Source organism: Uranotaenia lowii, chromosome 2 (genome assembly GCF_029784155.1).
Source record: "Uranotaenia lowii strain MFRU-FL chromosome 2, ASM2978415v1, whole genome shotgun sequence".
Lineage (NCBI taxonomy): Eukaryota > Metazoa > Arthropoda > Insecta > Diptera > Culicidae > Uranotaenia > Uranotaenia lowii.
Genome location: NC_073692.1, coordinates 31,011,527 through 31,026,820, shown reverse-complemented (window position 1 = coordinate 31,026,820; position 15,294 = coordinate 31,011,527). Strand labels below are relative to the sequence as shown.

General features: G+C 32.5%; 1 protein-coding gene across 1 annotated transcript in view; it reads right to left on the bottom strand.

Annotated features, from left to right (window-relative positions):
- Positions 1-603: 603 nt before the first annotated feature.
- LOC129741195 (venom protease-like) overlaps positions 604-15,294 on the bottom strand; it is a 15,746-nt gene continuing 1,055 nt past the window's right edge. The window contains exons 2-3 of the mRNA XM_055732903.1: positions 1,632-1,771; positions 604-1,569 (exon numbers count right to left, since the gene is read on the bottom strand). Of these exons, the coding sequence (XP_055588878.1) occupies positions 675-1,569; positions 1,632-1,771 (1,035 nt within the window). The 3' untranslated portion in view covers positions 604-674. The remainder of the gene's footprint in view (positions 1,570-1,631; positions 1,772-15,294) is intronic.

The following is a 15,294-nucleotide window of genomic DNA, read 5'->3' as shown; positions in this document are numbered from 1 at the left end:
GTGTGTACGTAATTTTTTAAATTAAAAAGCAATAAAGCTAGTTTTTAAAAAAAAATTTTTTTACAAATTCTATATTTAGAGTATTATCACTTGAATTGGTTTTTGATTTTGAAAAACATAGCAAAATATACTGTTGTTTTCCTAGTTGTTTCTCAAAAGCAATAAACATGGTTGCAAGTTTCATGACAAGCTCGACTTATATTCCACTTGACAGGTAATTTAACTTGTGCAAAATGTGTTACACTAGATTGGTTGTTCGTGAGGGCAACTCAACGGCGTGGAAGCAAGGAAACTTTTAACCATCCAATTACTAGGCTTCCCCACTGTTCGGTAATCTTCATTAAAATCGGTTGAACTGTAGGTACAAAATCATTGCCATTGATCCAATCTTAATGGAAAACGGTTGAAAATGGCTTACAAATCTTGGTTAGACATTGTATTTCCTGAGTCACGCAATTTGCCGTTACTTGTTTGTTTGATTGATGAGCAAAACTGAAACCAATTTCTGCGGTAGCATGTGGTGTTATTTTCGAAATGTTTCATTTCAAGACACCCAAGCTGTTAGAATAAATTTTACTTTGTAGAAGCTTTATTCAATTCCATTGCAAACTGTTCAAATACATATTTCCAACAAAAGGTTTTTCAATCATGGAAGTAAAATATTTAAATAATTTTTAAAACACTGCATTCTCAATAATCCATCTGACGTAGGAGCTGACTCGGGTGTAAATCCCTGGGTGATTGGCTTCACCACATCGGATGCCCCAAGAAACGACCCCCACTACAACCCAGCGGCGATTCGGTAGCTGAATCATCAACGGACCACCGCTATCTCCCTGGCAAGAGTCCTTGCCACCTTCATAATCTCCGGCACAAACGCTCGTTTCGTAGATCCGGTTGATGTAAACCTGTTGACACTCCCGGTTGGACCAAATCGGCAGCGTAACTTCCATCAACACTTTCGCGTGTGGTCCTCCGAAAAATTGTGTCCCCCAACCGACGACCACAGCCCGATATCCGGCCCAAGAATCATCCAGTGGAGGCATACAGATTGGCCAGATGTACGAGTTGAAGAACGATGGTCTAAAAAGCTTCAACAGTGCAATATCGTTCTCGTAGCTGATCGGATCAAAATCCGCATGGCTGCGGATCTCGGTAACCCGGAAGTCTCTGGATCTAGTTTCGTTGTACTGAGTGAAATCGTACTCTCCCAACCGAACCATAAACTGGTTTAGTTTCAAGTTCAACACGCAATGAGCTGCGGTCAGAACGTGCCGATCGGTGACCAAAGATCCCCCGCAAAACGATTGTTGCCCACTATTGGTGATCAGGGCTGCCATCCAGGGCCACTCGCCGGGATCGGCCGGACGACCTCCGGAGATTTTGGACTGTTGTTTGGTTGATATTCCGCAACCTCTTTCTTCCGGTCGATCTGGCATCTCTCCTGCGCGGGAGTCACCGAGATCATCCACTGGGTCGTACACATCATCACCCTGCGATGGTAGACGGACGGAAAACTCGGGACCGTTACCCTCGGTTAGAGCATCCGGACAGCAAACTCCGATGGACCTACAAAAAGGTGAATTTGCGTGAAGTCCATTTAAGTTTTAAGCATTCGATTAAACACTAACATGGTCTCGATGATACACAACTGGCCGAGGACTTTCCAGATGTTTTCCTTCGAGTCAGAGAGTTGTTTGCAGTTTTGGTAGTGCTTACAGTGGCCCTTTGCACCGGAAGGAGTCGTACAGTTCTGGTATGTTTTATTGGGCTAGAAATGAAAAGAAACTGTTTGTATTAATTCTTCACATCATATTGAGATTAATTATACGGGTCTATATAGGTTTAAAGTAAGGTGGCAATGCATTTATGAAAAAAATAATATATACCTTATCGAATTAAAAAAAAATATAATAATACTCTTAAACATTGATTTTGAAAAAAATTAAAAAATCGACCAATTTGTTCAGTTTAAAAGAGTAGAGTAGGGTTGTTTAAGGCTTTTAAAAGCTAGTGCTGTCCACTATCCTTTCTCCTCCAATTTGATATTACTGAACTAAATCGAAAGTATTAAAAAAAAATTCTAAAAGTTATGGAGAGATTAAACACCGTAATTTATGTTTGTGACTACTAAAAAGGACTTCACTTTTCACCGATAAGGTCGATAAATTAAAGTAATAATTTTAAAAAATTTTAACATATTTTCTATACAAATTTATTTCTATATCCTTTGATTTAACTTCAATCTGTAAATCTGTAATGTTCCATGCGAGAAAATGTTGATAAAATGGTTTTCGTATTTTGTTAACCAGGGAGTTCAAAAATAAAATCGAATAATGAGCTCGTCAAAGAATCTCTCGTTATAAATGTCATTAAATTAAATGAAAATAACACACTTATTGTTGAATAGAAGCAAATTTTAAGAAATCTGTCAATTATCTTTTTTTTGCTAAGCTTCTTCATACTAGCGCAAGATTAAAAGAACGAAATTTTAATGATCTTCATTTGAAAACTTAACGTTTGAAAAAGCAAATATTTGAAATCAATTTTTGTTAACATTTGCTATGAATTTGAAACTGATTTTAAAACTCCGAAAATTTATTATTATTCTTATAATCTGAAAAATTATGTCGCTTTTATTCATTCTAAAACTCATTTTTCATTGTAAATTATTGCCGAAGAATTTTGTTTCCAAAACTAAATTTTATTATATAGTAAAACTAGCAGACCCGATAAACTTCGTCTTACCATGTTAAACTTGGCGTCTATTTCCATTTTTTCTTCGCTGATAACTTAAAAAAAGCATCAAATGTTGAGTTGTTAATCGTCTAGCTTTCTTGAACATGTCCTAGTTTTTTCCCCATATCCAACTTTTCGGTTTGCTCGAATTGTCCCGCTTAATTATATTGGAATCAAATCTAAGAATTTTAACTCAATTCTACGGGTCTTTTAATTAATTATCAAAAAATTTGCTCCAATCAATCTTACATGCATCGTACATGATTACTTTTCATATGCATTTCTTTGATTCGGATGCTTTGAATATTGCCGAATTGGTATCAGGTATCAGCTTCCCGTTGCAATTTCGATTTTTTCAGCACTCAACGTAGCCATCAAACTTGGCAAGCCTTATGCTAAAAGAAATCTACTCTTTGTAACTTGTTCCATAAATAACATATGTATGTTGATTATATCTATGTTTCATTTATTTTATACCATTCAGTTGATTTACTCCGCTTTGCTCAAAATAACTTTAAGGTTGAAACTGTAATCAAATTTTTTTCATTTATTGGAATATATTGCATATAAAACTTTATGGAAGAAGAATTTTGAATATCGGGACAATTTTTGGAGTATTCGCCCAATATTCTTCCTAGCGCAGCTCTTTTAGCTCCCGACAGCTTTGGATGGTACATTTCTTGGAACTGAAGAAATAAAAAACATTAGAGAAGATGTTTTACAAACCATGTTCAAGCAGCTTACTATTCACTATTCTCACCCTTGGAAGCAGTGGTTATTGATATCCATATTTTCATCAAAACCACGTCCAAAAAAAGTTCGCCCTTTTTTTATTTGTCGGTGCAAAAATTGCAAATTTTATTCCATAAAATATTAACTCAATAAATCAAGTTTTCTTGATTTATTGGTTTAATGTTCAAAGGAATTTAATTTGGTTTTGAAAGGTGAAAAAATATGTTTAATTTTTTAGTTATTAACAGTGTTGAAGGTGATTTACGATTTCATTTAAGATTATGTGATATTTCAAAGATTCAATAACATTTAATTGGAATGCAGGTTTTAAAAAATTAAATACCTAAAAAGAACTAATCTGTTAAGGCTACGATGATTTAGTGTTCTTTCTATTTTCTAGAAATATTCATGTAAATTTACCTCGAAACCTTTAACATTTAAGTGTCTTTCTTTATTATACATTGTTAATTTTATTAAAGAAATATCGGGGCAAGAGCAAATGGAGTTCAACTTTCATATTCTTTCAAAAAGAAAAAGAAAGATTTTAAAATGAATTTAATATTTGTTCCTGTTTGTCTTTTTTATCAACTTTCATTGATATATCTGCAGTTTTTCTCCAGAATAAAATAATTCTTGGTACTTCAATTTTTCTTAATACTGTTTAACCAAAAGACCTTCATTTACGTAGACATTTATCAATTTTTGAATATCCGCTTCAGATTTAATACTCGGGATACCCTTTCTGACTATAGTTGTTTGGTTTTGATCACCGCATTTTTCTATGGTTTTCTTTGATTGATAATTTTTCGGTGATTTATTTAGGACGAAATTAAAACTGCTGTTTCTGACTATTTTAGAGAAAAATTGGGAGGTATATGTTTCATGGCTAAATAGCGCACTGCCACTTGTTTCACCGTGTGAAATGACAGGAGTCAATATTATTATCAACACTTTCAGGTCATCATAAAAACTTATCAAAAAAATTCTGCTTCTGCTATAAAAAAAAATGCTTCTGGAATATCAATCACAAAAAAAAAATCAACAAAAACGCGAATCTAAAGTCATTTCTATGTAGCCAAAATATGTTAAACAAAAACACACGTTTATGTTAAGTACGTACTTAAATTCTGTGTAAACATAAAGGGAACCTGTAAACAGTTTTTCGGTGAAAGATTAAAAAAAAAATTGAGTTTATTTAGTCAGATTGTTTATTTGGGCCCAACTATTTATAAATTAAGAAATCATGCATACATTTTTTGTGAATGATGAAGGTTTGCACTTCTTTGCATTCGGCCTTTAAATAAACATGCATCCTATATAATCCATTTTAAAGGACAGGCTCTTGTTCAGTTCATGTGTCTGTTCATTTTCAACGGATTTTGTAGTTGTTCTGTTAATTTGAAGGCGCTTGATACAACTTCAGTAAACACATTTGTACATTTTCGAAAAATGTTTCGTATTGGATTATAAACCAAATCTTTCGACTTTTCTTTTTTCAAATGTCCATTATTTCATATGCATCAGTACTAAATTCATATTTTTCAGACAAAAATTTCTTCTTTAAATAACACGAATTAGAGTTTAATTTTTTTTTTAAATCGTTTTAATGGTTTTGATTTGATCGGCGAAATATCAATTTGGGTCACATCTAGGCGTTATCATTACTATGTGCTGAACAAATGATCTAGGAATCAAGAAGAAAAAAAACACATCTAGGCTTCATATGGCCACCACATGCATTGAAATTATGCTTGGCAGAAAAATGCGCGCCCAAATATTCCCACTAATCACAATCAGTATGCTATGCCATGGTTACTACCCTCTCTCGACGTTTGCTCGCGACGCCTCGACCATGGAGATGAAAAACAAACCGCCCGGCCGGCGCACAGTGGTTCAAAATCAAAAAAAGGGGGAAAAAATTATTAAAAAGCTTTTTTGTTAAAGATTATTGGTGGAAAGTTGAAAAAAATAATAAATTAGAATTTTTTTCAAAATTTGCTATTTTTTCAATAATTGCTGAAACTGGGTTTGAGCTTCATACTAGGAAATTGAATATTTTTCAATTAGTTATAAATATTTATGTTAAAAGTAAGTAAGGGCTCCTAAATTCCTGTATATTAGTTGGATGGATATTAAAACTGATGTTTTAAGGTGAATTTGCATATGTATTGAAGCAAACAATGCTTGGTTCACTCTGTATTAATATTTTCAAATTTGCATTTTTAAACCAAACAGCGTTCCACTCCATGACTTCGTATTCAAAATATAGCAAAAACTAGCAGCTGATTTTAAGATATGTTTTTGAAGAGGCTTTCACCTATCCAACGGTGTATAATTTACCACGGCGATCGACAGCGCAAGCTTTATTTTTGCTTCCGAAAAATAAATAGAGTAAATAGAAATTTTTTTATCATCAAATTTTGGGTTTTCAATCAAGCGAAACTTTATTAGTTCATGATATTAAGGACATTTTTTATCTTTAAACTGTGAATAATGTTATAATACATCACTTCGATATAAACATTTATACATTTTTAAGGATTTATATGCTTTTTTAAGTTGTTTTGGCTTGAGAATAAAAAATACAATTTTTAATTCTTGTGTTAAAGTTGTCGTTCATGTTTGTTTCATAGAAGGTGTATAAAAGGTCCTAGAAAATATCTAAATACATCATAACGTTCCTAGAATATTGAAAATTCGATTCCAACATAAAAAATTTGGTTGTCACTGACTTGAAAAATTGACTTTTTTCCGGCTTTTTGGGGATTTGAACCACTGTGCGGCGCCCAAAGGAAAAAAAAAAATCTCGAAAAAATGGAAGCCATGACTTGAATTTGATTGAAAAAACTACAAATTTAATTAAAACGGACAATTGATGCGACTTTTGGTTATTTTTATTCGATACAAACCGATTCGCATGCCTACAGAATATTCTAAAAATAATTTCATTTGAATCGTTTGGGCCATTTTGGAGGAGTAGTACTACAAACACCGTTACAAGAGAATTTTATATAATAGATAATTAAATATGATTCTGAAGTCTGAAATCTACCTTTATAAACTTTCTTTAAAATTTCCAGCTTTCATTCATGATTTTCAACTTCATTTAACTTCATCTAGAACTCAATCCCGTATTTAGATGGGGTTCATAAAATTTCCATAACACCATATCTAATTACTTTTTTGCACACCTTTTGCACAGAATTTTGAAAAAAAAACATTTTTTTGAATTCATGATTTTATTTCGATTTTAAAAACATTCTGAACTACCTAAACCTAGTAGACAACTGTGGAAAAAGAATTAATTGTCATAACGGCCAAAATATATTTACGTACCTAAGATGAACCAGAGCAATGGCCAGCTATGCCAACATTGCTTTTTTCATCAAAAGTGTCCTAAAATTACCTAATCGTCCCAGGAAAGTTAATTTTGTTTGCGTGCTTTCCCCGATGTATCTTTTGTTAGTTTAAAAAAAAATCTCGCTCGATAAATGTTAGAAATTTAGGCGAATTATGAAATTAAATGTAGAATTGTTAGGTAGAAATGAAAGTATTGAAATGCATATTCTTAATTGAAAGTTATCAGTAAGTTTAATTGTCTTTCACAAAAAAAGTTGGTCTTTTGGCATGTTTTCTGTCAAAATCAAGACTTTCCATTATACCTTTAGAATAAGCCTTCCGGATTGCCCGGTTTAATCCGGGCTTGTCTGGATATTAATAAAAAAAAATGGAATAGTCTGGTCCGTCCTGGCTGCCCGGATTTCTTTGGAAAAAGCCCGGATTTATTCACTTTATGTGCTTAAAAAAAAAAACAAATTGTATTATCCATTTTTTTATTTATGCGTACCAAAAAATTTTTCTTGAGCACGTTTTGTAAAAATAATCATGGAGGGTATTATGGAACCCTAAAATACGATAAAAAATCAACCGAGAGTCAAAAAACGGCTTCAATTGTTTTTTTTAATTGATTTTTGTATAGTAATTCCTGGGTTTAGACCACATTTGCCCGGATATGGTTCAGATTTTTGGTCGACAGTTTTGAAATCAAATACCCGGAATTAGCAAGGTTGTTAAATAAAATAGCCCGGATCTGCTCGGTCCGGATACGTGCTGAAAAGATTCCGGAAAAGTTACCCTAAAACCCATTTTTTTTGTTGAAAATTTACAGAAGTCATCGTGATCACAATAAACTTTTGTTCTACAAAAAAAATTATTTATGGAAAATATTTAATTTTTTAAACAAAATAGTTTAATCATTTTCATCTAACTTTGTTTTTATTTTATTTCAAAAAACCGATCGAGCAGCTTTGTTAAATTTCAGGTTATTTATTTTTTTAGAACGAAAAACTATATGAAACCATGTTTTATGAGCCCTCGAAAATGATAACTTTTGTTAAAATGGGCCATTTTAGTAAACCGCGGGGTTGGACACTAGAGGGTTAAAAGTGTTTAAAGTGTTAAAAAAAAATTAGAACTGGAATATATTGAAAGGTTATCCCAAGAAAAAACACGTTTTTTACCTTTCGTTTAAAAGTTTTCAATTGTTCTATTGATAGGCAATGATAAACATTTATGGACGAATTATTGAAAACAAAATTTGTAGTCTTTTTTATGTTATGGGTATATGTCTGTTTTTAATTTGTTACTTCAAGAAAAAAAAAATGGAAAATCTACTTAACCAACTCCAACCAATGGAAAATCTACATAAAACCAACGCGAATCCTTTTTCAATTCATTTTGCGCAAAATGTTTCAAAATATGTTGATCAAACAATTCAAACTAATGAAAACTTTTTCGACAAACAATTGTCAAAAGCTAAACCTTAGAAAAGCTCAAAGCATGAGAAAACTGGGAATGGACCAATTTTTCGAAAAATTATCATTTTGGTATCGTCAGAAATCTTTGATCCATGTGTTTTTCGATCTATCATAGCTATTGACAGTTAGATTTAAAACTTATCACCATTCTTGATTGAATTTTTTTTCGAAAAAAAATGAGCCTAAATGTTAGGGAGAAAAGAAAAAAATATCTAAATGCGTTTAAAGATGAATTTAAAAAAAAGTTGAAAAGCGAAAAATACATATGTTCAATATTAGGAACCGATAAATTGCTGAAATCAAGCTCTTTAGCCCATGTGTTTATGCAATTTTTGAAACAACAATGTAAATAATGTTTCCTAAGCGATAAAATGCTTCGTAGAAGTCGTGTGTAATCATAAAACAAAACTGTGAATTTTAAGGGAATAAATCAATTGGATTTTAAATAATGGCTACAATAGAAAAAAAAATAGTTGACTGCCAGTAGAAATCCTACGCATCTGAAGCATCTATTGGAAAATTGATCGCCCTATTTAATGGGCAATTTGATTGCATATTAAATTTTCTTACCATAACCATCCAGCCCATTTTTGTTTTTTTTTAACATCCCCACGGTGTGGATAATTATGAATATCTGAGTTTACCACCTAGGAAATGTTCTAAATTTTAATAAAAGTTAGAGCATTGTCGTAGGTATATTTTGTAACAGGTTTTTCCTGCTTGATGGGGGTGATGACCTCGATAACCACCCCCCCCCCCATAGTACCATGCATGCAATTAGTTTGGATGAAGATATTTTTACCATTTAAATCATCCAGAAAATTCCAATTAGCTTGAAATGAATTTTCGGATCTGCCTGTCCTTAGCTTAATTTTTTGCTGACATAAGTAAGAGCTAACTATTTTTTGAAAAAAGTTATAATCATTTCAAAGTAAATAAAAAAAAGTTATTGATAGTTAGAGCTTTCAACAATTCCATGAAATGTTCATCAAAAAACTCATTGACTGTGCAAAGTTATTTTTGCGATGTATTTTTATTTCATCCTACGGTTAAACAACCTTCAAATTAACTATAAAAAAGCAAAAAAAAATATAAATTTGAAATTTTCATACAAAGCTTACAGTGGTCTACTGCCGACGCATCGGAATCTAACCATTCCATACATTGGAAAACGGGTATATTCAAAAAAGAATCTGCAAAACGTCGCATTTAAATGCGACGTTTGTCTATATTTATAATAATAACTTCTGAGAGATCTCTCGCCTCTTTTGAACTTGGCTTGTAAGTTAACCATCCTTCGATAAAATCTACATGTACACCCATAGAAATATTGTGAGAATCAAACTCACTTCAACAACTCATTTTAACTTGCCAGTCCGATTTCTTACCCAGTGTACCATTGAAACATTCAACCAGTGATGGTTTGAATCATTTGACTTATTTTTGAATCATTTGGTTATAACTTCTTTTGAAAACATTTTTCCATGAAATGATGTTCTAAACTTTAGTAGATACAGATCTAAGCTACAACTTTCTTGTATGTCATAAATATGTATCTTCAATGTGGTATGAATTGTAGGATTTAATCCAACCCGCTAATCCAAATGATTGTGATTACGATCATTGCTCAAAAATTTAAACTTTTCGATTTCTCATTCATAAGGCATAAGAGATACAGGTTTGTGTTGGTCACAAAAGTTGCAGCTAAGATCTAGTTCTTCTAAAGTTTAGAACATCATTTCTGGGAAAAATGTTTTCAAAAGAAGTTATAAGCAAATGATTCAAAATTAAGTCAAATGATTCAAACCATCACTGCATTCAACAGTTCAGTACTCGGCTCGGCTACAGTGGCTCCAGAGAGTGCTTATCCCACAGTATACAGTAAAAATTTCAATTTTTTTCACATGTATCCAAACCGGGTGAAACTGGGCGCTATTTTGTCAAAAACTTTGGTAATTTTATTTGCGATTTTGTAATTTGAAATCTAAGAAAATTAAAGCTCTGAAATCTAGAAAAGATATTAAAAAATAAGTGTTTTACACTTCTTAGAGTATTATTTTTAATGTCCGAAAACATCAACCGATCGTGTTAAAATCTTCCACACAAATTTTGATACTTATTTGAAATGCTTAATTATATTCACAGAGTAATTTCAGATAATATAGAGAAACATTTGATTTGGTTTTAACCCAATTTTAAGCATATTTAACGCGATTTTGAAGGAATGTATAGCTTGTGCACAAGAATATCTTCACCAAGTTAAGGCTACGCCGGATTTTATTACACCGATGGCACCTTACGCGACTTTGTAATAACACCTTGTAAAATCACGGGTTAAAAATTTTTGCTTGAAAATTTGCATGAATTAAGTTAAAAGTTATTTATTTCAGTAGATAATTATTTTTGACTGATGAAATTGTATAAACGGGAAAATATTTCGGTTTTTTCAGTCAATTTATGGATCCAAAACACCTTCTCTTCTTATTCCGACGTTTCGTTCTTTATTTGAAAAAGTTCAAATAAAGAACGAAACGTCGGAATAAGAAGAGAAGGTGTTTTGGATCCGTGAATTGAATGAAAAGGCCGAAATATTTTCCCGTTTATGTTATTTATTTCTTCTGTGTTTTGAAAGTTGAAAACAGCGCCATTCAAAATGCAGCGACGCAAATTTATTTTGCGCAAACTTAAAAAAAAAACACTTTTTCAAAGAAACATTGAAAAACAACTTTAAGTCGTACTGCAACTGTGAGTTTTATGATTAAATGTTACTTCGTAGATCTGAAATTCAATAAAAGAAGATATGAGGTATTAAAAGCCGTTAATCAGTGGCTAGGACCCTCAAAGAGTGAGTACAGTTTAAAGCAGAATTTCTAAACTACATAGGAATCTACAGAGAGACTCCATAGAAAGTTTGGACCAAAACTATTTATCAATGTTTTTTTTCATTAGTTAATTTAGCAATATTCTGGGTAAAAAACACAATACGCAAAAAAACGTTTTACAGTTTGGCTCCTTCTGTAAATTTACTGGGCCGATTTTCATCAAGAATGCCATTTTGGAATTGTCTAAATACCTCATCTGAAGTTTTTAAGACTGTTTACTTTTAGTGGCATCGGATGATTTAAGATAAATACAAAAAGGTTTGATAATGAAGTTCCTTTTTAACAAAAAATCTCAACAACCGTAAAATTTGCTTCTAAAGCTCTTTGCCACTAGATTTGCATTCATTGCTTGAGCTTTGAGCTTGAGCTTGTTATCAACTACGGTCCACCTACGGCCCCATGGCCAATGGCATAATGGTTGCACTCCGTGATTGGTTCGAGATAATCAACATTGCACAATGAACCAAATTAAAGGTTGCTGGGAACAAGCAACACAATCTCACTGTACAGTTTTGAGAACCTCCTTCTTAACATGAACCAATAACGACGCCGGCCAAGTCCGTGTAGTCAATAAGAGGAAGGGAAGAGCAGCACACGTGATGATTTGTTTTGCGGAGACCGGCTTTACGCCATCCCTCCACAAATCTCACGCTGAATGTATGGGGTAAGGGTAATATGGTATGGAAATCACCTTGGTAAGTGATGTGACCACAAGAAACCTATGCTCCTCATCTCCTAAAATTCTAAAGTTCCATCATAGAGTCATCATAAAAGTTGTTATTTGTTTATTTATGTTGATTTATAGTCAATAAAGTTGATAACTCAGTTTTGCTTGTGGGTTAAAAAATTATTTCAAAAACTATAACTATTTGGAAAATTACCTGATTGATTAACACCCAGTGAAGTCAGTTTTTTTTAAAGCTGTATAACTAATCTAAATCAATTACAAACACATTTTTATATACTCTTAAAAAAGTTTAAAAAAAAAATAAAAAATACAAAGAAAAAACAACATTCAAACACAATAAATGAAACATTGATTGTAAATATTAATTTAGAATAAAAAAATCAAAATATGTGCTCTTTACAAAACTTTCAAACATCGTATGGAAAAAGGCTCTTACTAAGCTTGACCTCATGTACAATTACACTAGTTTACAAAATTTAAAAAAAATCGTGAACTTGATTAACTGACCAAAATTTTTAATGTAAAATCGGGCGCTGAATCCGAAAATGAAATTCAAAAAAATCTCAGTAGAACCGTTTTTGAGTTATGCTCCAAATATGAAATTTCAAAAAAATAAAAAAGTTCTTATACTTAGATTAAAATATCTCGGACGGCATAACAGTAATTTGAAATCCCTCTTTTGCATATTGAAGGTGAATAAGTTATCTATCGATCATCTGAACATTGTGTTTGCGTTTGACCAACAGTATTGTTGATATTAGTGACTTTATTAGAAACAAAATTATAAAAAATACATTTTTTTAGAGAAAATTTTGTTTCAACGAAAGTTTTAGACTCAATGGTAGCATTTAAAAATCTGATTTTCTTTTGCACTTGAATGTCAATTTAAAACAAAGATTTTAAGTGGTTATTTATCAAAATCGGTTGAAAATTGAAGAAGTTTTGGCTACTTTACCATAACTAAAATTTTTGGAGTTTTTAAAAATTTAACGAACCGCAGTACACTTATCATAGTATAGGAAGAATGGAACATGATAAATCTCACTCGCTCTAAGTCAAAATTATTTATTAGCTTACCAGAAGGTCACATGCCAAGTTTCAGAAAGATCTGACCATAGGGAGGGGTTGCTTAAATCTCAAACGTGAATAAAATTTTGAGGTATTTTGCCCGGAAGGAAAGAAAAATACTGGTTTTTCATCAATAGCTTTTTTCATCATTAGCTGATTGTTTTGTATGGTTGATTTTCTTAAAGCCTAAGTTGAGACAAATATTTCACCCGAAGACTGTAATAATTATTAATATGAAAATTGACTCAATTTCTTGAGATTTAACTCTATCTCTAAAAAAATGTAAATCTCGTAAACAATTACAATTTACGATTGGTGCAAAAAAGCTTTTAAATGTCCAGTGGGCAAATAGTTTTGATGGAAATCACTCTTACCTAAAAAAACGCTTGCAAATGTTAGTCCTCTCTGAATCAACAAATGTTCAGTTCAATACATACTTGTAAAAAAGTTTTACTTTTAAGTGATGTTATGTAAAACATCAATATTAACAACTGACACAATAATCAAACCCCATATTAAAAAACGGATATTTTGACGATTTTCAAATCAATAATATTTTGTATGAGAATCCAACCTAGTTTGATCGTCACAATTTCCATTTTCATACAAAAAACGCAATCATGTAACGGATTCAACCAGCTCGTTTTAAATTTAAGATCCATATTTCAAACTTTGGTGGTTTGAAAGCTTACAATCAAGCGCAGTTAACAGGTTCAAAGAAAATTCCTACCCTACACGCTCATTTTTAATTAACCATTTTTGTTTAAATAGTAATCATATTTTGGTTTGTGGCTCAGAACTGCCAATATGGTTATTTTTTATCGTTTTTTTACAGAGAAAATTCAACCACCAATGAACTTCTCAGGCAAAAAAACCAAAAGTGGTTAAAAAAATAACATAAAAAATAAATCGTTGTTTGGACGCCATTTTGACTGTGCGTATTTGGGAGTGAAAAAAGAAATTTTGCAGCTGATAGATAGTTGATATCGATGAATCTGGAAAAGAAACGATGGCCCGACCCGGACAACCTCGACTTGATGCTAAAGTAAGTTGTTTTTTCTATTGATTAAGTTCTAAAAAGCATGTAAAGGTAGAAGGTAATTTCCGGAAGAAACTTCCCGGCGCACTGCCGGAATCCCAGTTTTCTTTAGTGAAAATTACAATGTCCTCCAAACTCTCCCAAGATAATAAGACTTCCAGTTGTTTCTTGCGAATTGAATTTTAAATCGATTAGTTTTTTTCAAGGTTTTCATCTAGCTGTACGGCAGTTGCAGTTTTACCACTGACAAGTTTAGGCGCCGCTGAAAGTTCCCATAGAACTGAGCTCGGGAAAATGGACAGCAATCGTGACGATGGGCATGGGTGAGTGCAATTAATATGATAACAAATAAATCAATATCAATGAACGATTTCAAACTTTTATGCTGTATGCCTCGGGGAAGCTCTGACGGGGAAGCCAAACAAGTTCCAATTGAAAATTATCTTTTTTTTTCACTGTCTGGGTCCTGATTTCAAAACGACATCGGGATTTGAAACGGCAGTTGGTGCCTGGAAGCTTGTAGGGTCATCCCGGGGGCTCAAATTTAAGCCTAACTGGATCATGAAAATAGCAACAGAGCACCCGCGGTGTATATGCAACCATAAGCATGAACGTACGAAGGTAATGATAATATTCATAATGAAGTTCCACCAAGTTAATTATAAATTATTATTTCAGATGCTTTCTTCGCATCTGACTATTCTGCTCCAATCGAAACGCAAAAGTACTAACCAAATTTCACTCGGTTCAATGCGCTAGCCCACCAAAACGAACAAGAATGACTTCAGTTCACCCATGATTCCCCGATCCGTAAGATGGTTCTGCCACAACTGCCCACAACTAGGATACCACAAGCGGGAGCTAAAAAACTAGGTTGAAACCCGAGATCCCTCCTCCGGTACTCGAAACTTCGAGGAAAGTTAATATACCAATTTTGACTGTAACACGTAGCTATTACTTATGTTTGCGTTATTGGGTTATATCAGTTGACATTGATTTACAGAATTTCGTAGTTCATGATCCGATTCCTCGGATTCCTCCGATGGAATAAGCTATGTCCCTGACATCGAATGGAATATGTATGCTAGAAATGAATTTTATCGCATGTTAAAAATATCGTGAAATTATCATAATTGTTTAAAAAAAACTACATATGTTCAATAAAATTGCAATTACTATTGTTGTTGTTCTCCAAAATTCCCGAATTCTTCGTTTTTATTGGAATCCATGCTTTTTTTTTTTTTTGATAACCTGAAATTAACTAAAAAGCGTCTAAAAATTAACCATTTTCCTACTTCTCTGCCTTAATTTATTGTGGTTGAAATGCAC